Source organism: Temnothorax longispinosus, chromosome 5 (genome assembly GCF_030848805.1).
Source record: "Temnothorax longispinosus isolate EJ_2023e chromosome 5, Tlon_JGU_v1, whole genome shotgun sequence".
Lineage (NCBI taxonomy): Eukaryota > Metazoa > Arthropoda > Insecta > Hymenoptera > Formicidae > Temnothorax > Temnothorax longispinosus.
In genome coordinates this window covers 1,314,323-1,336,005 of record NC_092362.1, presented here as the reverse complement: position 1 = coordinate 1,336,005, position 21,683 = coordinate 1,314,323, and the positions used below count along the sequence as shown (strand labels likewise).

Here is a 21,683-nt window from a genome sequence, read left to right as displayed (position 1 = left end):
AGGAACAGGGAATAGAGAGAACAGTTCAATATTAATATATAAAATTCATTAATATATATGTAATTTATTAACACAGAACAGACGAACAGAGGAATAGCGCTAAGGAACAGTGATGAGATTTTTTTCTATTTCTGTATGCCATATGCACAATGAATATGTGTTAATATTAAAACTGCTCCCTATTCTCCGTTTCCTGTTCTCTATTCCTTTCATTGTGCGCAGCCCCTAAAAGTATCTTCAGAACGCGTTTATCTAAAAGAACGCGTCAATTTCGGACGCCATATTTCGATACCTAGGCTGGATACCGCGAGAGTGTCATTCATGTAGTCCATCTGCACATAGAAGCCACGAACAATTACATATAATATCTAATAAAATTCACGATATTGCAAGACTAGTAAGAATGTTGTTAATTTTAACGATTTTACTTACATTTGGAAGATAAAACGTGATTTCAAAGTTTAAATGTATGTAAAAATTAAATTGTTAAACTATATTTTTCATTTTATGCATATATGTTTAACGAATGTTTTCTTCAAAGTCAATGATACGATATTTTTGGCAAATTTAACGTTTACGCGCGATACTCACGCTTAAGATATCTTCGAATTTCGAACGTAAAGTAGCGATGGGCCTTGGCGGATCCGTAAGGCTCGACATTCTGACGGTGCCGTCTATGGAACTCGTTATCAGGCATCCGCGCATCAGACGCACCCCCGTTATCTCGTCCGTATGCTCGGTGGAATAAGATTTCACTAGCTCGAAATCGTTCTTTGGATCTAGCATGTGCAACTTCGCCTTGGTGTCCCCGACGCAAACCCAATTATCTCGTCGCATACTCATGCACGTAGGGACCGTGTAACGACCTGGAATCTAAAAAGCACACCTTAGACATCGTAATCGGGTCTCGTTTCTCTCCATGTTAAAAGTACGGGATGAAATTACTGTGATAGACTTCATGATCCGACCGGCTCTCTGATCCCAAACGGATACCGTCCCGTCCCAGCTAGCGGACAGGATGTATTCCGTGTTCATGGCTAGCGCAGTCATCGTAGTATTGTGGGGTCGGTACTGGTTGATCGGCTTATTACTCGATCTCGAATCGAACACGTATATTCCGTACTCTGAGCCGATCGCAAAGAGGGCCCGCTCCGGACACGATGACACACACGTTTGACAATTTCGCATTTTTCTGTAATATATGTATTTAACGTTAATGAAAACTGATATGCACGAAATGGTATTATGCAAGGTATATGGTTTAACGAGTAAATTTTAGAATCACATTTCTGAATTATCTGTCTGGACAAGCAAGACACAGATATCTGCATTTGAATAATTTAAAGGAAAACGATTATTTCTTTCACAAACAAGAATTATCTTTCTCGCTCGGTCTTCTTATCGCGAAGCTGCCGACAGGAACAGTTTTGCTACCGCATACATGTCGTAGGTTCTCAGATGGACGAGATCGGTACCGGTGAGCATCCACGACTTCACACTGTGACCGAAATCGCAACTGTAGATCGTGTTGTCTATCGCCGTCAGTTCACAGATCTGTCCGATATACCTGAAATCGATGTGGATTGCATAAGAGATTCTCTCGCGGGTGGGAAGTTTCCAGTAAAACAAAGTAGTCCCTGTTGCGCCAACACAGGCGGTTGCATCCTGAAAACGAGAATCATCATTATAACGTTTTTCACTAGGAGAGATGGCCAAAGACACTTGGCATAATATATACTACCTACATGCATCAGTAACACAGAACGGATGGAATTTGGGTTTATATTTCTATTTCTCAATTTCACCATAGAATCCTGCTGTTTCCATAGCGCTATTTGTTTCTCGATCGCAAAGCATGACGACATCCAAAACAGTTTGTCGGGTTTCGCTGTAATGACACGTGACTTCTTATATCTAAGAAATATGACGAAAGCTGCTTATTCGTACTGTAATATTGAGTACAAAAAGAATGCATATACATACATTTATTTAAGCACAAATAAAATACAAGCACATTCTTGAGATACAGATCTATTCACGTTTTTACTTTATGCATATCAAAAGTTATTGCAATAAATAGAGCTGCTCAAACTTGCTCCAGGCGATTTTTTATAAATAAAAAATAAATCAAATTATGTAGAACACGCTTATTTTTTTCAAGGAATAAAATAGTACGAAATCAAATTAACGCGATGTAAGCAACGACCTGGATATGCAAGTTCGAGCAGCGCTGGCGTAAAATGACTTACAGAGTGTTTTATTTATTCATAAAAATATTCAATCGTGCAAAGCGTAAGGTGCTATAAATTTGAGCTAACCGGGACGCAAAAGCGTGTGGGTAGCATTTGGCCATATGTGGTTAATTCGCGCTTTCCACATATGCAGTAAGGCATCATCCTTTAAAATCAGGTAGAACTGTTTGCACACTAAGCTCAAACGGTGTACTAGTGTCGACGCATCTAGGAAAGAACATATATGCAGAAATATCTGAAATGCAGCAGAATGAAAAAATTTAACGCACAATCAAACAAACGTTCCGGAAGAGATGGAGACAGAACGAAAGAGAGAGTTGACCATCGCTGGTTCGATACACTTTACTTAATTCATTGAAAAGCGACTACTTGACACTTATTACGGAACTTTTCGGAATAAGTTCCGGTCGGAATTGTACAGTTATTTTATAGATTTCTATTGTCTTTTCTAGAAAAAACGGAATAATTCTGATCGGAATCCATTCTGAAACGTTCCATAACGCGTGCCCTGACGGACGAAATAACAGCGACGATTAAGAAAAGGAATTTCGTGCACGTGTACGCGAAATACGAGAAAATCGACGTTTTCTTATCTTATACAAACCTCCACCGGGAGTTGCAGCAGTGACAATTGTGCATATTCCTCGCCGTCATGGGCGCAGTTTGCATTCTCGTCATTCATTCTTTCTCGCACCGTGTGAATCTCAGTACTTTCATTCGATCTGTTCGAAACTGACCCGGTGGCTCAACGAAGGCGATTGAAAATGGTACATCCGGTGCATCATGCATCCACGTGCGTCTGCACATGACCGGCGCCACCTATACAGGGTGTCGCGAAAATAATGTACGTCTCTCGGTCGATCTATATTCGACTCTTCCATGTTGAGAAAGGTGATTAAATTTGTTTGTTTATTTATTGAGTTTAATTAACGGTGTCCATCGAGTTGTGACGTAAAGAATTCCAACAATGGGAACGTAATGCGAAACGTCGCGCAACATCCCGGAGGCTTTGAATTTCATATCCGCGTTCACGGGTCCTGCGACGATTCGGGAGAGATGTTTTTTTTGACGATCGAAAAGGTGTAAGGAACGTTATTTACACGAATAAACGATTTATACTTTAGATATAAATGTTGTAAACAAACTCGTCTGGTACTCGAAGACTTTAAACGTCGTCGCTTCTTGAGTCTGCACGCGAACAGTTTGACATGAGCAGGAAATGGATGATATCAAAATAAAACACCTTATCAGAAAAATTTGCAAGACGACAAACGATAAATGATATGATATACGATAATGCAATGTACATACAAAATATATTTAAATCCTTATGGCACTAAACTATATAGCATAAAAAAATATATTTTCTCTTATTCTCCTTTCAACATAAGGGGCTGCGCACAATGAAAGGAATAGAGAACAAGGAACAGGGAATAGAGAGAACAGTTCAATATTAATATATAAAATTCATTAATATATATATGTAATTTATTAACACAGAACAGACGAACAGAGGAATAGCGCTAAGGAACAGTGATGAAAATTTTTTCTATTTCTGTATGCCATATGCACAATGAATATGTGTTAATAATAAATCTGCTCCCTATTCTCCTGTTCTCTATTCCTTTCATTGTGCGCAGCCCCTAAAAGTATCTCATCATGAATACGCAATAATTATAAACTGATAAGACGCGCTAGAATATCTTATAATAAAAACTAAGAACATACAAAGCAATTGCATACAAAACTATAAGAACATTCAAAATTACATATATCAAAGCAATATACCTATAGATGATCCGAATGGCTACAGAGAACACGTATAGAAATTGTCCATTCATTGATATTTCGTTGAACACGTCAATTTCGGACGCCATATTTCGATACCTAGGTTGGATACCGCGAGAGTGTCATTCATGTAGTCCATCTGCACATAGAAGCCACGAACAATTACATATAATATCTAATAAAATTCACGATATTGCAAGACTAGTAAGAATGTTGTTAATTTTAACGATTTTACTTACATTTGGAAGATAAAACGTGATTTCAAAGTTTAAATGTGAGTAAAAATTAAATTGTTAAACTATATTTTTCATTTTATGCATAGATGTTTAACGAATGTTTTCTTCAAAGTCAATGATACGATATTTTTGGCAAATTTAACGTTTACGCGCGATACTCACGCTTAAGATACTTCCGAACTTCGAACGTAAAGTAGCGATGGGCCTTGGCGGATCCGTAAGGCTCGAAATTCTGACGGTGCCGTCTAGGGAACTCGTTATCAGGCATCCGTGCATCAGACGCACCCCCGTTATCACGTCCGTATGCTCGGTGGAATAAGATTTCACTAGCTCGAAATCGTTCTTTGGATCTAGCATGTGCAACTTCGCCTTGGTGTCCCCGACGCAAACCCAATTATCCCGTCGCATACTCACGCACGTGGGATACGCTCTTTCACCTGGAATCTAAGAAGCACAGCTTAGACATCGTAATCGGGTCTCGTTTCTCTCCATGTTAAAAAGTACGGGATGAAATTACTGTGATAGACTTCATGATCCGACCGGCTCTCTGATCCCAAACGGCCACCGTCCCGTTTAAGCTAGCAGACAAGATGTATTCCGTGTTCATGGCTAGCGCAGTCATTTCAACATTGTGGGGTCGGTACCGGTTGATCGGCTTATTACTCGATCTCGAATCGAACACGTATATTCCGAACAATGACCCGGTCGCAAAGAGGGCCCGCTCCGGACACGATGACACACACGTCCGACTATGTAGCATTTTTCTGTAATATATGTATTTAACGTTAATGAAAACTGATACGCACGAAATGGTATTATGCAAGGTATACGGTTTAACGAGTAAATTTTAGAATCACATTTCTGAATTATCTGTCTGGACAAGCAAGACACAGATATCTGCATTTGAATAATTTAAAGGAAAACGATTATTTCTCTCACAAACAGGAATTATCTTTCTCGCTCGGTCTTCTTATCGCGAAGCTGCCGAAAGGAACAGTTTTGCTACCGCATACATGTCGTAGGTTCTCTGATGGACGATACCGGTGTTGGTGAGCATCCACGACTTCACACTGTCATCGGAGCAACTGTAGATCGTGTTGTCTATCGCCGTCAGATCACAGATATTGTCGTAATGCCCGGAATCGATGCCTCTGATGTCCCGGATTTCATCAGAGCATTCCTCGCGGGAGGGCAGTTTCGAGTAAAACAAAGTTTTCCCTGTTGCGCCAACACAGGCGGTTGCATCCTGAAAACGAGAATCATCATTATAACGTTTTTCACTAGGAGAGATGGCCAAAGACACTTGGCATAATATATACTACCTACATGCATCAGTAACACAGGACGGATGTACTGTGGGTTTATATTTCTCAATTTCACCATAGAATCCTGCTGTTTCCATAGCGCTATTTGTTTCTCGATCGCAACGCATGACGACATCCAAAACAGTTTGTCGGGTTTCGCTGTAATGACACGTGACTTCTTATATCTAAGAAATATGACGAAAGCTGCTTATTCGTACTATAATATTGAGTACAAAAAGAATGCATATACATACATTTATTTAAGCACAAATAAAATACAAGCACATTCTTGATACAGATCTATTCACGTTTGTATTTTATGCATATAAAGTTATTACAATAAATGGAGATGCCCCATGCGATTTATTATAAATAAGAAATGTATAATATTTTGTAGAACACGCTTATTCTTCTCAAGGAATAAAATAGTACAAAATAAAGTTAATAACGCGATGTAAGCAACGACCTGGATATGCAAGTTCGAGCAGCGCTGGCGTAAAATGACTTACAGAGTGTTTTATTTATTCATAAAAATATTTAATCGTGCAAGGCTTAAGGTGCTATAAATTTGAGCTAACCGGAACGCAAAAGCGAGTGGGTAGCATTCGGCCATATGTGGTCAATTCGCGCTTTCCACAGTGAGTCTGCATCCTTTAAAATCAGGGAGAATCGTGTGCACACCAAGCGCAAACCGTGTACTAGCGTCGACGTATCGAGGAAGGAACATATATGCAGGAACATCTGAAATGCAGTCCAACAAAATAATTAAACGCACAACCAAACAAATGTTCCAAAAGAGACGGAGACAGAACGAAATAAAGAGAGATTTAACTGTCGCTGAGTATGCAATGTGAGCATACTTTACTACGTCGACAAGTGACTACTGCGCACTTACTGCGGAACTATTTCGGAATGGTTTAGTTCTGTTCTAGATTTTTATTGTGTTTATTATAGAGAAAATGGAATAATTTTCCGGAAGAGATGGAGGATGGAGGATGGAGACAGAACGAAAGAGGTATATTTGACCGTTGCTGATGGAGCATACTTTATACTCCATCGACAAGCGACTACATACTGCAGAACTATTTCGAAATGGATTCCGATCGGAATTGCTCAGTTCTTTTCTAGATTTCTATTGTGTTTATTAAAGAAAATGGAATAATTCTGATCGGAATCCATTCTGAAGAGTTTCATAATGTGCGCCCTGACGGATGAAATAATAGCGACGATTAAGAAAAAGAATTTCGTGCACGTGTACGCGAAATACGAGAAAATCAACGTTTTCTTTTCTTATACAAACCTCCACCGGGAGTTGCACCAGTGACAATTGCGCATATTCCTCGCCGTCGTAAGCGCAGCGTGCATTCTCGTCATTCATTCTTTCTCGCACCGTGCAAATCTGAATATTTTTACTCGATCTGCTTGAACTGATCGCTGGTTCAACGAAAGTGAGGGTGGTGTATAGTGTGTATACTGTATACACCGGCAGAGAAAAACCTCTATGACCGTGAGTAAGGAGCTGCGCACAATGAAAGGAATAGAAAATCCCTGTCCCTTATTCCTTTCATTGTTATGTGCGCAAAGATACACCTCTCTCTTATATTCTTATACATTATGCGCAGCCCCTAAGTTTCCATCGAGGGTTCGAACCAGGTCAAAGTTGAGTTGGGCTGAGCGCTGTTGCGGTGGAAACACCAAACCTGAGAGAGGCCATCCCGGCCTTTTTTAATGGTGTTATACGTATATGTATAACACCACTACATTCGCAGAATTATGTTTTATCGACAGTATCGGAAAATGAACGTGCCTATGTAGTACCAATTTTAAAAATGGATGTATTGGCGATAGTGTACAGGGGGTTTTGATGACGAAAAAAACTAGGATGACTTCTCTCAAATTTCTCTCTCTGACGAAACTCAGAGTTTGGGTATCTCTATGAAGCTAGCCGACAGAAATTACTAAATTTGATTATTTTTAACCTTCCTAAGTGTATTTCGTTTGTGATTGATTGTGAGTCTATCTATTTCTAATTTTATTATATTTCTCAGTCTTTTCTAATACCCCTATTTCATATATAATTTTTTAAGATTTAGTTGATTAGACCCAGCTTTATACGCGATCAAAGATCCATAATTTTGATCGCATATAAAGCTAAGTCTAATCAACCGAATTTAAAAGAATTATATATGAAATAGGGGTAGAAAAGACTGAAAAATATAATGAAATTAGAAATAGATAGATATCTCCAAATTTGCGGAAGTTAATATGTTCAGAGTGTTCTAAAATGTCGAAATATTGCATTAAAATCGCATGTCCGTACGTATATATGTGTATGTGCGGATTTGATGTAGCGTCAAGTGGACCACAGCCTTTGTCGTCCAACGCCGCCCGTCGGCATTCACAGCTATACCTTTTTCTCGTTGGCTAGCATTATAGAACGGCATTTTATAATTATTTATCGTCTAATCACATTCGAGAGAGCATGCCTCGCATTAAAGGATACATAATAATATTAAAATAAACGTATTTCTCAAGATTTATTTAGTGTCGCGTGTGATATTTCGGAGCTCCGACTTTGTCGTCCAACGCCGCCCGTCGGCATTCGCAGCTACCTCTCTCTCGTTGGCTAGCATTATGAAATAGCATTTTATAATTATTTATCGTCTAATCACATTCGAGAGAGCATGCCTCGCATTAAAGAATACATAACAATATTAAAATAAACGTATTTCTCGAGATTTATTTGCAGCCAACGCCGCCTGTATTATTCGCAGCTATACCTTTTTCTTGTTATCTAACATTATGCAGCAACATTTTTAAACTCTTTAGCGTCTAATTACATGTGGGAGAGCAAGTCTGGCATTAAAGCATACAAAACAATGTTAAAATATATATATTTCTCGAGATATGTTTCAGTGTCGTAGCATTTCGGATCGTCTACTTTCTCGCCGAGCGCAAGCGACGGCATTCGTAGTTTCCTTTTTTTCGTTGGCTAGCATTATGCAGAAGCATTTTATAACTCTTTATCGTTTATTCTTGTTCGAGAGAGCATGCCTCACGTTAAAGGACACATAACGATGATAAGATGAACATATTTCTTGAGATTAGTCGTGTCGTTCGTCGCATTTCGGACCGTCAACCTAATTCCCGCCGAGCGCGAGCGACGGCATTCGTAGCTTCCTTTTTTTCGTTGGCTAGCATTATGCAGAGGCATTTTATAACTCTTTATCGTTTATTCTTGTTCGAGAGAGCATGCCTCACGTTAAAGAACACATAACGATGATAAGATAAACGTATTTTTTGAGATTAGGCGTGTCGTTCGTCCAGTTATAGCCGGCGTTATAGGTGCGAAGTTATGGATCTTTGATCGCGTATAAAGCTGGGTCTAATCAACCAAATCTTAAAAAATTATATATGAAATAGGGGTAAAAAAGACTGAGAAATATAATAAAATTAGAAATAGATCGATATCTTCAAATTTGCGGAAGTCAGAGCAAACACGGACATCAAATCTGCATGATACATAATTGCGAGTAATACACGTGAGAAATACCAATAAGGCAAAGTACAAAATCTTTTTTAATTCATTTTTCTATTATTTACGGTTGCCGAGATATAAACGTTTTACGAAAGTCAAAAATCATTTTACGCCCGATCGTTACGGCACGCGCGCCCTTTATCATGTTAAATAAACGGAAGGACGTACGTGTTAGTAACAAAATCGAGATATTCCAATAGCGCAGAGTATAAACTAAACAGTCCTTTTTGAATCATCTCTATATCTTGGGTGGTTGCCCAGATATTTGCGATAAACGATAGGGAAGACTTTTTTTTTCGCGCCAAGCCAGCGACACATGGCCTTGACCTACTTTCGACGAACAGCTGTACATTATTGATTTTTACTTTCTAAATTGGCCTTGACCTAGATCACCGAGTCCGGGAATGCCGGCCGGCGCGCGGCGGGTGTGTGTGTATATATATATGCACGGCACGTCTATCCGTAAAATTCATAAATATTTCGATGTTTTTGCTAACTGATTTATAAGGTTTATTTTAAGTAGCGAGAGGCCTGCTTCCAGGCCAGCGTCGTTTACGCTATCACAGCTTCCTCCCTAATGTGAGATGTATTATTAATGATGTTGCAATCACATTAGCGCTAATTATAATATTTTATGTCGTTTTTGAATAATGTTTATATGTGATGTGGTGGTTGCAGAGATACATATAAGAATGTATTAATCGTTGGCTAGCATTATGCAACAATATTCTGAGACTTTTTACCGTTTAATGTTGTTCGAGAGATCATGCACTATGTTAAAGGGCACATAACAATGTTAACGTAACGTCATTTTTTAAGAATTCTCTAAAATTCGTATGCTGATTTAGGAAACGTTTTTATTGTGGTTCTTTATTATTCAATAACGTTTTAAAACATTTTATTTTAAAATCTTTGAATCGCATATTGTTTATTGGCATAAAGGCATAAACAATGTACTATTAATATTTTTAATATACCTTAACCAAAAAAGATCCGACGGCAACGGTAATCACCGATAGGATATTAATTATTACATACTCGTATATTAAATCAACATGACAGCACGTGTTCGTATCGATCAAATAGATTTTGCAATATACGAAGATTCTCCTGATTATAAAATAGTACCTGTAATATTTAATTGGTTTATTAATTAATGAAACAAACGATCCCCTGAAACCACGAGGTATACTTCGTTGGATAAAACATTCATTACAGTTGATTTTAATTTGTTATCATCTTATTGTTAATCTTGCAATATACACATATATGCGTACGCGTGAATTATAGTATTGCAAGATTAACAATAAGATGATAACAAATTAAAATCAACTGTAATGAATGTTTTATCCAACGAAGTATACCTCGTGGTTTCAGGGGATCGTTTGTTTCATTAATTAATAAACAAATTAAATTGCCAACAAATTAAAGGTACTATTTTATAATCAGGAGAATCTTCGTATATTGCAAAATCTATTTGATCGATACGAACACGTGCTGTCATGTTGATTTAATATACGTAATAAAATTAATATCCTATCGGTGATTACCGTTGCCGTCGGATCTTTTTTGGTTAAGGTATATTAAAAATATTAATAGTACATTGTTTATGCCTTTATGCCAATAAACAATATGCGATTCAAAGATTTTAAAATAAAATGTTTTAAAACGTTATTGAATAATAAAAAACCACAATAAAAACGTTTCCTAAATCAGCATACGAATTTTAGAGAATTCTTAAAAAATGACGTTACGTTAACATTGTTATGTGCCCTTTAACATAGTGCATGATCTCTCGAACAACATTAAACGGTAAAAAGTCTCAGAATATTGTTGCATAATGCTAGCCAACGATTAATACATTCTTATATGTATCTCTGCAACCACCACATCAGATATAAACATTATTCAAAAACGACATAAAATATTGTAATTAGCGCTAATGTGATTGCAACATCATTAATAATACATCTCACATTAGGGAGGAAGCTGTGACAGTGTAAACGAGGCTGCTTGAAAACAGGCCTCTCGCTACTTAAAATAAACCTTATAAATCAGTTAGCAAAAACATCGAAATATTTATGAATTTTACGGATAGACGTGCCGTGCATATATATATACACACACACACACGCCGCGCGCCGGCCGGCATTCCCGGAATCGGTGATCTAGGTCAAGGCCAATTTAGAAAGTAAAAATCAATAATGTACAGCTGTTCGTCGAAAGTAGGTCAAGGCCATGTGTCGCTGGCTTGGCGCGAGAAAAAAAAGTCTTCCCTATCGTTTATCGCAAATATCTGGGCAACCACCCAAGATATAGAGATGATTAAAAAAAAACTGTTTAGTTTATACTCTGCGCTATTGGAATATCTCGATTTTATTACTAACACGTACGTCCTTCCGTTTATTTAACATGATAAAGGGCGCGCGTGCCGTAACGATCGGGCGTAAAATGATTTTTGACTTTCGTAAAACGCTTATATCTCGGCAACCGTAAATGATAGAAAGATGAATTAAAAAAGATTTTGTACTTTGCCCTATTGGTATTTCTCACGTGTATTACTCGCAATTATGTATCATGCAGATTTGATGTCCGTGTTTGCTCTGACTTCCGCAAATTTGAAGATATCGATCTATTTCTAATTTTATTATATTTCTCAGTCTTTTCTACCCCTATTTCATATATAATTCTTTTAAATTCGGTTGATTAGACTTAGCTTTATATGCGATCAAAATTATGGATCCAATGCATAATGTGCATATATAGGGAGGGTAATATTTTTTACACATGGGAACGCGTAATCGGAGACGGGAAAGTGACGTCTCCAGCTTAATCTCAATTAATCGCGAACTTGAAATTTTTTAAACTCCCTTTAAAAATCTTTACTTCTTTAATTTCGGGTATCGCGGTTGCGACTAATTAATATTGATAAAATATACTAATAATAATAAAACTAAATAAACTAATAAATTCGGGTAAGCAGAAATAACGCGTTAGGTAAATAAAAATATGGTAGGAATATGAAATATTAGGTAGCTATATGAAGATATAGAAATATGGATAGGCGGGGAATATATACATATTATACATAGAGATATTATACTTTGGGTAGGTAGGAACACGAAGGGATTGTAACTCGTACTGTTAATTATATGGAGGGGTAAAAGCCATAGTGGTATAAGTCAAATTTTTTAAAATATTGACTCGTGTGCATAGATGCAATCTATACAATATATAAATTGCATCTATGCATACAAGACAATATTTTAAAAAATTTGACTTACACCACTATGGCTTTTACCCCTCCATATGTAACATTATTTATAAGAAATTATGTAATAAGGAATTATAAGGAAACGTGTAATAAATTTGAAATTGTATGATACTAATGCCGGATATATTATACGAAATCAACAGAAGACGATTAAGATCATAACGGTGTTTATTCTTTATCTATAGAATTTCACATTTTAAAAATTATCGTTAATTATTATAAATTTCACATAAATGTGAAGGTTTGAATCAACGCTCAAATAATAGCTTCTTGCTTGCAAAATTTGACATTTATCTGAAAATTAAAATTATAAAATTACGATTATATTTTTCAAAATTATGAGATACAAAATTCGTAATAATTTTGAAGAATGTAATCTTAATTTTGTAATTTTAATTATCGTAATTCGTTATTAATTGGAATACGCAAGATGGAAGCGCGGCCGCCGCGGCCAGAATATCCCCTCCAGCTGGCTAGTTCGGACACGAACCATTAGCACGGACGCAAACCATGTGCGGTTACCGAGCGATACGACGTAGTTGAGTTGCACTTTCTCAGGCGGCGCGTCGGAAAATGCAACACAGCAACACACGAAAAAGACCGGGATGGCCTCTCTCAGGTTTCTCTCTGGTTAGATCGATGTGTCACGTGAACAGTACGAAGAATTCTCTCATGTGATCTGATGTGATCCCTTCAGTTTTCGATAGCTGTAAATAGCTCGCACGCGATACGGCCGCTTACTCCGCGCTCGTACGCCACTTTTCGAAGGATCTGTAATCAGACAGAAAGAAAAAAAGAATGGGCGCTTCCGCGTTACCCGTGATAGCCTTCACGCTTCTCTGGGGCATCGTGCTATTCCTTGGAGTAGCTCTACCACTTTTCGTTCCGAAGGGACCAAACCGAGGGTAAATAGACGCTCTCAACGCTCTTATTTGCCGTCGCACATTCTTGTTCCGTTGCAATTCACACGTAACCTAAATCTCACGAAACAGACGGATATTTTCTCTCACGCAAACATATTTTTCCTTCTAACGTCACAGCTCTTGCAAAATTTGGCAATAACAACAAGGCGTTTTACTTAACTTTCCATGAAGATTTCCGCTAATAGAGATACTTTGAAAGCATCAATATTCGCTCGAGTATTATTCATAATATAATTTTAATTTATGTGTGTTTCTAGGATACTACAAGTTCTACTGGTGTTAACGGGCTTTACGTGCTGGTTATTGTAAGTTTAATATTTTCTTGACATCTTGACGCTCTAATTTATATTTGTTATTAATACGTAAATGAAATTTTCTTACAGCTGGCTATGCTGCTACATGGCGCAGATGAATCCATTGATTGGACCGAAGTTAGATAATGTAACCATTCTAGTTATGGCTCGAGAATGGGTACGTAAAAAAAATATCAAAGATATAAGTAATTGAACATGTATCATATGTATAAATTGATTGAATTAATTATTGTCGTTAAGCAATTACATAAGGAAATGTATAAATAATTTATATTTGTAGGTATATTACTGTCTATATAATGCACGTTATTTTATTACAGGGTAATCCTATTTCCGACTAATGAACATTCCACGGTGCGCGAAAATTTTGATTTCAAGTATATACATTCATTCCCCGACGTTACTTTTAACGAAATTGTGTAATTATAAATGTGTAAAATTATACGAAGGTAAAACAAAATGCCAGTACATATTAATAATTCCTATAAATGGAATAATTGTAATTCAATTATATATTATATAATTTAATTTGTATATAAGATATCTATCGTAATTGCTTAGAAATGTGTAAGAATTTTAATGTAATGATCATCTGAAGAAACTATTGTTAGGAAAACGAAATAACGTTGTTTTAATCAAACACATTCTTGTATTGCTTAAATTGCTGTGTTTCCCAGCAAAAGTAATGATACAAAAGATTAAGAATAGAAAACCTATGTGCAATAAATAATTAAAATCTCACATTATTCAATAAAAAATAATAAAATTGTACTCTCTATAATTCATAAAATATAATTATACATCAGAAGTCCTATCCTATATATTTTAATACGACTAAAATTTATAAGATTTATTTTCAAACAAAGATTTTTTTAAAAGATGTAAAACGATATGTATATTACAGTAAACGATATATAATAATTTATTGTTACGCAAAATAGCAATTTATGTCCTAAGTATAATATAAAATACATTTAATATAATCGCGTAATTTTCGATTATCAATGTCAAATATTATAATCCTCTCATTAAGCTACTATATACTCATAATATTTTTAACATAAAAAGAATTATTCGTAAAATCATGTTTATATATTATTTTTCTACTAACATATTTAATGAACTTGTAACGTTTGACCATTTTTTAAACAATCTGTATAATCGCCCAGGTAGCATTAATGTCTAAAAGACATCGTAAAGATGTCTTTAAGATGCCAGAAATCTTAAAGATGTCTTTATGATGTCTTTTAGACATTAATTGCTACCTGGGCGGTTGCAGGCTATATCGCATATACGCGATAAATTGTCACTGTAAAAACGCCCGTGGCACACCGACAGCCAATGAGAGCCGCTTAACGAGTCGTCCGTACGTCACATGAGATATTCGGCCTAATTACATCCCTGGGAGAGAGAGTGGGATTGGGATCTTGGATGGTTTGCGGTCTCTCCACGGCTCCGCGGTGCAAATGTCAATCGCGAAAAGTGATACAACAATAATAATGGAGGCGTGTAATGCCGTTGAGCGCGAGGTGGATAAAGTTCTGTCGAAATTCGGTGCGATAAACGAACATGCGGAGACAGTGCTGCACGACCTGATAAATCACATTCAGTCCCTGAAAAAGGATCTGGAAGAAGGTAAACGGGGTCGAAGTCATTTCCCGAGATCTTTGTCTCCGATCTTGATCGCTAACGGGTAGTTTTTAGTTCGAATCATGCGATTTCGAAGGATTATTCACGCTCTCCGATTCTTAACGGACCAAATCGATTTTCCGATAGACTGATTGCTCTGTTTATTAACTGTAGCGCCGCAGTTTAATTTCTTGGAATTGACTAACCTCTGCATATTGACTAAACCAAGCTCTGCATATTGCACGCTATTAACAGCTTAGTTCTACGTGTTTACATCATTTTTAATATAATGATGAGCAATTAAATGCAAATAGTATGTTTTTTTTTGTATTTATTTACCTCCCTACATTTTTTCAATACTAAGGTATAAAGCCTTTTCGTGCGTTTGTCGCAAATTATCTTGTCCCTGAAATAAAAAAACACGTCAGACATACAACTGATATTAAAACTAATAATTAGATTTTTTAAATATATATTTATGTACGCAATACGATGAAAAGAAAAAGGTTTATAATATATGTACAAATTTATTATTTATTCAAATATTTGTGAATATAATTCAATAAAGAATTATACATTTATTCTTTTACATATAGAACCTTTATATACAATCGATTTGGATTGCGAAATATAAGCTTAATATGTTTTTATTAGCACCACCTAATCAAGAACTAACAGCTGGTCAAGTACAGATGTTAAAGCAAGCGATGACAAAAGTACGTGATACTGTACAAAGACTGGCGACAGACCACCGCGATTTGCACAGTACGGTGTCCAAGGTCGGTAAGGCGATAGACAGAAATTTCATTGCCGATTTTGCAAGTACCAGCAGGGAAGATGTGTTTTCCGGGCCTGAGAAATCTCACCTCCTGAATCAAATAATCTGCCAGCACTTTTATCGCCAAGGGATGCTGGACATTGCTGATGAATTAGCAGTGGTGAGTTTCCTTTACCAAATCTATTTTACATTGTTTTTTTTCTATCTTAATCGCGTGTAATACCACGATTGGTAATATTTACAGGAAGCTGGCATCAAAACCGACGAAGGCAGGAAGGAACCATTCACAGAATTGAATTATATATTAGATTGTCTAAAACAGAGAAACCTTGAACCGGCATTAGATTGGGCTAAGAAACACAGAGAAGCACTTTTAGCACAGGTAATTTCCGACTTGCAAATGTAAATTGTCCATTTTATATTGGCGTATAGCGTGCGTGTCATAAATTTTTCATTTTTTTCCAGAATTCTTCTCTCGAGTTCAAGTTACACAGATTACATTTTATAAGATTAGTCCAACAAGGCCCCAGCAAGCAGAGAGAAGCGATATTGTACGCCCGCCAAAATCTCACACAGTTCGTCGGACGTTACGAGAAAGAAGTACAATCTCTAATGGGGACGTTATTGTACTTGCCGCATGGAATCCAATCGTCTCCCTACAGTCACTTATTAGACCCAACTTTATGGCTCGAGATACACGACGTTTTCACTAAAGAAGCGTGTACATTACTAGGTTTAAGCGTGGATAGCCCATTATCTGTTTGGTACGTACATCTTACTTGCTCATAATTAAAAGGAATTTAACAGGCGACTAAAACATCGTGATTTGTTCAATTGCAGTATCAACGCAGGATGCACTGCGCTACCTGCGCTATTAAATATCAAACAAGTCATGCAGCAGAGGCAGGTCACCGGTATCTGGAGCGGTAAAGATGAGTTGCCCGTAAGTACAAGGATGCATAATCACATACATATTTAAATAAATGTGTAGAGATATTGAGATTCAAAACACATCGATTTCTTCTCGTCTGCAGATCGAGATAGATCTGGGAAAGCAGAGCCGTTATCATTCAGTCTTTGCCTGTCCCATACTCAGGCAACAAAGCACAGAGAACAATCCACCGATGAAACTGGTTTGCGGTCACGTAATTTCCCGAGACGCGCTGAACAAACTCGCCAATGCAAATAAGTAGGTGTTACATATGCGGCGAGGCTGGAGTACATTGGTGCTTCCTAAGTGCTGATTTAAAGTCACTTTTTAAAAGAAATCAATTTATTTCCAGGTTGAAATGCCCGTACTGCCCGGCGGAGCAGAATCCTGAGGATGCGAGACTTATTTACTTTTAAGCTGTGATATACTACCTATACATATAGTAATATATACATATATATGTAATATGTGTGTGTGCGTGTGTGTGTATAAGGAATATATACACATGTAAAAGAGTTAGTTTTGCAGTTTCTTTGTAACGAATTATACCGAATGCAAAAGAACAATACAAGTTACATGCAATAACCGGAGAATTGTAAATCCATATTTACATTTGTCATCAAGAATCTATTATTGAAACTGTTTCCGTTCATCGTAATATCAAGATCGACCATTCACTTAAATGCAGATATAAGTGCAATCAATTCGCAGTCTTTTTTTTTTCAAGGAAACTGTTCTGAAATATCTGAAGAAAAACGGAGGAACTGTGATAGTTTTAATATTCGTGGGATAGTTGTAATTATACAGTTATATATTGTTGGTTAGACAATTTATATATATTACTCTAGTGTATAAGTGACTTCAGCTTTTTACGCGAGTGATGACTTAAGAGCCATGAATGTTTAACGATGCCTAACAAATTTGTTATAAGATTTTCGTAAAGTTATCCGTTTCTCATTTCGATTGTATGTACTGGCTTGGCTATAGTTAAATGAAGAGATCATTTTGTAAATATGTGTTTTTTACATTTATTCCCTCCCACATCGCAATTTACAATACTCATCAATTCTGACGCAGATATAAAATGATAAATATATTGTAACGGTAATTAAAAATGAAAATCGATACATCCTTTGTTACGAGAAGATCTAGTATTATATATTATTAGTAATACATATTGGTATTATTGGTATTATTTTGCTAACAATATAAAGTAAAACTACGCAGTGTATAATTACAAAATAATATTAACCCTCGGTGGTCACACGTTGGGTTCAAAGTGATCCCAATCAATTTTCAAACAACTGCATGCTGTTCAAAAACTAACAGTTTAAGTAATCGCAAAAAATTCTAGAATTAAATTTAACATTGTAGAATATATTCTCATTATAAAAAATTAACTTTTTGAGTGGCATCATGTTCAAAAATATCCTTTAGAAATGTTCAAAAAAGAGGTGTAACCAAGGGTTAATAATAATAATTATATGTCTTTATGTTGCTTCTTCCCGTTTAAAACGGGCGGATAAAATTTCCGGGATCATGTTGACCTCGTTGTCGAGTGTTCCGTATATGCACCAATCGTTGCTTAGACTAATTGTCTCGATGATTTTAGATGGTTCTGCGGATTCGGGTGGACTGTCACAACCGCGCTGCGAATCACCGTGATCATTCTCATCGATGGACCACTGCGATGCGATCTCCTTGAACGGCTGCAAGCAGTTCGCGTTCTGTCGTATGTTCTCCAATTCCTCGTCGCAGAGACGCTCGACCTCCGACAACTTCTGCCTGTAGGCGTCGACGAGCACACGCTTGTACGAGTTGTAACGTTGCTCGGCTTGCTCGACGGAGTGCCGGTCATGGTACTTGGCGAGATTCTTCTCGTACTCGAGTATTGCGAGTTCCCTGATGCTCTGCTCCGACGTAATATCAACGATGTTACCTGGTAAATACAAACCGCATAAATGTTAATCATCAATTCTGGATATAGAGAATTAAACCGAACGGATAGTGAAATATATAAGAAAGGAACATAAATACAAATTTAGATTTAATAGTTTTAATTCTTGCAAGCCACACTTGTTTTTTGCATACGTGTAAGCTACACTGGAGTCTGGAGAACCTCAGCCATTTTTCGCTCATAAGTTTCGAAAAAATCAACATATTGTAATGTTTTTTTTCCCCTCCAATTAATCGTAACTTTTCTGAGAATTATGATAGCAATCTCAGACTTTGTAAAAAAAAATTAATACAAAAAAATTCGCATTAAAAAATAAAATGATAGTTTCAAACGATAGTTCCAAAATTTCGTTGGAGTTCTTGAGACTCCAGTGTGGCTTTCGAGGGTTAAATAAGATTTTAAAGTTCCCGAAAGATTTGTTCACTGATGAAGGATTTATAATTATTCCGAAATGAATTTCTCAGTTCCCCTTAATTCACTCCTCGATTCACTCGTTTTACAAGACCTGAAGGAGTGAATTGAAGAGTACGAGCTACTGATTAAATATCGATGATTGCAAATCGTTACCTAAGTCGCTCGAGAGCGGCGATTCGACGGCATAGGCCGCGGCTGCGGCCCGCGCGGCCGCGGTTGCCTCTTCAAACGCAAGGGCATCGCTTCTCTGGCGTAGAAGATGAAACTCCTCCTTCTCCCTTTTCCAGAGAGCTGCCTCCTTGTTTAGTTTTTCCCGAAGGCTCGTCATCTCCGACCAGAGTTCCTGGGCGCGCTCGTGAAGGGCAGATCTAAAGCGAATAATTTTCTATCTGGCAAATAATAATTTTACCACGACCAAGAAAATATTAAAATCGCAAAAAAACCTCAACATTTTTTATACTCTTTTGCTCGAGCACTTTTTTAACACGTAAATTGCTTTTATATAAATTATATTCCTCGTACACATTTAATAGTGTTGTTAAATATGCGATGAAATGATTGAGAAAGATTTAATTAATATAAGTTTTTTTTATCATTTTTATAGCTTTTTATAAATTTAATTAAGATAGTTTTTTTAATTGTCAATCTGAGCCAAACTCTGAAAGATCTTTTTTGAATTGCGATCGATCTAAAATATTAATTTTAATTAATTCGATGTCTTGTTATCTCTTTATATTACGAAACGCAAAGATCTGCTTTATTGCTTCCGTTTTCGTAAGCGGAACACTACCCCCGTAATTTTCGCGTAAAAGAGAGGGAGTGGATTCTCTGTTCTCGAAATATTTCTTTCAAAATTTCAAGATTTACAACAAGGAATACAATACGCGAATTCTTTTCCACAGTCGACGGCGGATGATCCTAGATCTGTCGCGGGCGAAAGTTGAGTCTCCGTTCGCTCGACGTCGCCCGACAATCCTTCGGACACGTCGTCCTCGTCCGACGTATCGATATAAATTGCGGGAATATTCCCGATAACGTCTTGCGTGCCTGTTTCGTTCCGCGTGTCGTCGCGTTTCTCCAAGTGACATTTGCGAATTTTCCAATTTCTGGACTCCGAATTTTGAGGCGCATCGTTCGAGACGACAGGCGCTACTTCCGCCGAGGAGACGTGCCTGACGTCCATCGCGTTTCGTTTTTTTTTTCTTTTTCGATCAATTACATAAATCACGAGAAATATCGCTGACAAATGGAAACATTTTACATTTACTGATCCCGGAATTCTCAGGGATAAATTGCACGCGCTTCCGTTTTGGTTTTGTTTTTTTTTGTTTTTGAAGTTTTATTGTCGCCGCTTTACCGCGATGTTGATTGGTTCTCTCGCTTGGCTCAATTCATTACTGCGAGAGTTAACTGTCAGTGCGAGAATCATATTTTGACAACTCACTAAATGACAGGTTATTACGATTGATTTTATTCAAGTTATCCTGATGCGTAATGTCAAATAAATGTAAAAATTAAATTTGATACCTGTTATTAAAAATATATTTATAATAGTCGAGAATAAATGGCACGCGCTTCGTGTCTATAGTTAATGTTAAATTCTATCAGCTATGAATTTGTAACGTAAAGTGTATTGGCTATAAAAAAAAAATAATTTCGTAACAATAATTCCATTTCAAAGCGCTACGATCGAATTGACAACGTTCTTTCTTTTTATTGTTAATAAATCTGCAAGATCAGAGCACGAAATACGAAGCAGTAGGCTCGTTTATAGAAAATTTTCTAAGCAAAACGAATAATATTTGGGGAACAAGCAACAGAGAACGTTTTATAATTTTCAAGTATCTTTATTTTCAAGTAACGTTTTTTATACCTAGTATGCGCGATCAGTAAATAAAAAAGATACAATTTAACGTAAATTTTCTGTAAAATAAAGATTATGAGGAATAAAGCAACAAACGGGCAAATAAATTTGAAACATTTACGACGAATTACGTGAACGAGCGAATTACGTGCCTGTTCTTTAACAAAAAACGGAATTATATATTTGTGGACGCACATTTGAGCTTGTTTCTAGACGTTCATACATCTTTGAAGCAAGCTCGCTCCCTCGTTCGCGATCGTTCGCGATCCGCGACAAGCAAATTAAAGTGAGAACGCCATAAACGCGCGATCGTTTTCTTTAATCAGTCAATTGACTATTAATTCTCGCGCTTAACGAGAGCTATTTATCGAAGCGTTCAAGCTATTTATTGAGTGTCTTTCTGCGCGATTCACATATATATTCGAAATATAAATCGAAACGTAAGCAAGAAACGCGACTCGGGCGAGAGGTGGAACGCGTT

The 21,683-nt window shown here is 36.8% G+C and overlaps 5 protein-coding genes across 8 annotated transcripts; 2 read left to right on the top strand and 3 right to left on the bottom strand.

Annotated features, from left to right (window-relative positions):
- Positions 1–39: 39 nt before the first annotated feature.
- LOC139812930 (F-box/WD repeat-containing protein 9-like) lies at positions 40–2,992 on the bottom strand. 2 transcript variants are annotated; one of them, XM_071778117.1, is made up of 7 exons: positions 2,857–2,992; positions 2,319–2,459; positions 1,746–1,888; positions 1,442–1,665; positions 946–1,192; positions 592–873; positions 40–332 (listed from the first exon to the last, which is right to left on the bottom strand). In XM_071778117.1, exons 2-7 carry the CDS (start codon positions 2,377–2,379, stop codon positions 249–251), a joined length of 1,041 nt encoding a protein of 346 aa, XP_071634218.1. In that variant the 5' UTR covers positions 2,380–2,459; positions 2,857–2,992; the 3' UTR covers positions 40–248. The 2 variants fall into 2 exon arrangements, with proteins under 2 accessions (XP_071634218.1, XP_071634217.1); XM_071778116.1 differs by having other exon boundaries at positions 2,319–2,487; positions 2,857–2,989.
- On the bottom strand, positions 1,780–7,290 carry LOC139812929 (F-box/WD repeat-containing protein 9-like). Of its 2 annotated transcripts, none has more exons than XM_071778115.1 (8): positions 6,881–7,290; positions 6,159–6,321; positions 5,603–5,739; positions 5,290–5,522; positions 4,794–5,040; positions 4,439–4,720; positions 4,041–4,179; positions 1,780–1,914 (listed from the first exon to the last, which is right to left on the bottom strand). In XM_071778115.1, the coding sequence occupies exons 1-7, from the start codon at positions 6,956–6,958 to the stop codon at positions 4,090–4,092; spliced, it is 1,230 nt and encodes a 409-aa protein (XP_071634216.1). In that variant the 5' UTR covers positions 6,959–7,290; the 3' UTR covers positions 1,780–1,914; positions 4,041–4,089. The 2 variants fall into 2 exon arrangements, with proteins under 2 accessions (XP_071634216.1, XP_071634215.1); XM_071778114.1 differs by lacking the exon at positions 1,780–1,914 and adding an exon at positions 2,935–3,071.
- A 5,549-nt stretch (positions 7,291–12,839) lies between these two features.
- LOC139813157 (V-type proton ATPase subunit e 2) lies at positions 12,840–14,400 on the top strand. Its single transcript, XM_071778505.1, has 4 exons — positions 12,840–13,297; positions 13,573–13,620; positions 13,699–13,786; positions 13,950–14,400. Exons 1-4 carry the CDS (start codon positions 13,191–13,193, stop codon positions 13,968–13,970), a joined length of 264 nt encoding a protein of 87 aa, XP_071634606.1. The 5' UTR covers positions 12,840–13,190; the 3' UTR covers positions 13,971–14,400.
- Positions 14,401–15,045: 645 nt separating this feature from the next.
- Positions 15,046–17,979, top strand: Sou (required for meiotic nuclear division 5 protein souji). Of its 2 annotated transcripts, none has more exons than XM_071778444.1 (7): positions 15,046–15,264; positions 15,913–16,196; positions 16,281–16,418; positions 16,502–16,800; positions 16,877–16,979; positions 17,071–17,225; positions 17,320–17,979. In XM_071778444.1, the coding sequence occupies exons 1-7, from the start codon at positions 15,096–15,098 to the stop codon at positions 17,381–17,383; spliced, it is 1,212 nt and encodes a 403-aa protein (XP_071634545.1). In that variant the 5' UTR covers positions 15,046–15,095; the 3' UTR covers positions 17,384–17,979. The 2 variants fall into 2 exon arrangements, with proteins under 2 accessions (XP_071634545.1, XP_071634544.1); XM_071778443.1 differs by having other exon boundaries at positions 17,302–17,979.
- A 125-nt stretch (positions 17,980–18,104) lies between these two features.
- On the bottom strand, positions 18,105–19,881 carry LOC139813115 (uncharacterized). Its single transcript, XM_071778445.1, has 2 exons — positions 19,492–19,881; positions 18,105–18,906 (listed from the first exon to the last, which is right to left on the bottom strand). Exons 1-2 carry the CDS (start codon positions 19,664–19,666, stop codon positions 18,458–18,460), a joined length of 624 nt encoding a protein of 207 aa, XP_071634546.1. The 5' UTR covers positions 19,667–19,881; the 3' UTR covers positions 18,105–18,457.
- Between the last annotated feature and the right edge of the window lie 1,802 nt (positions 19,882–21,683).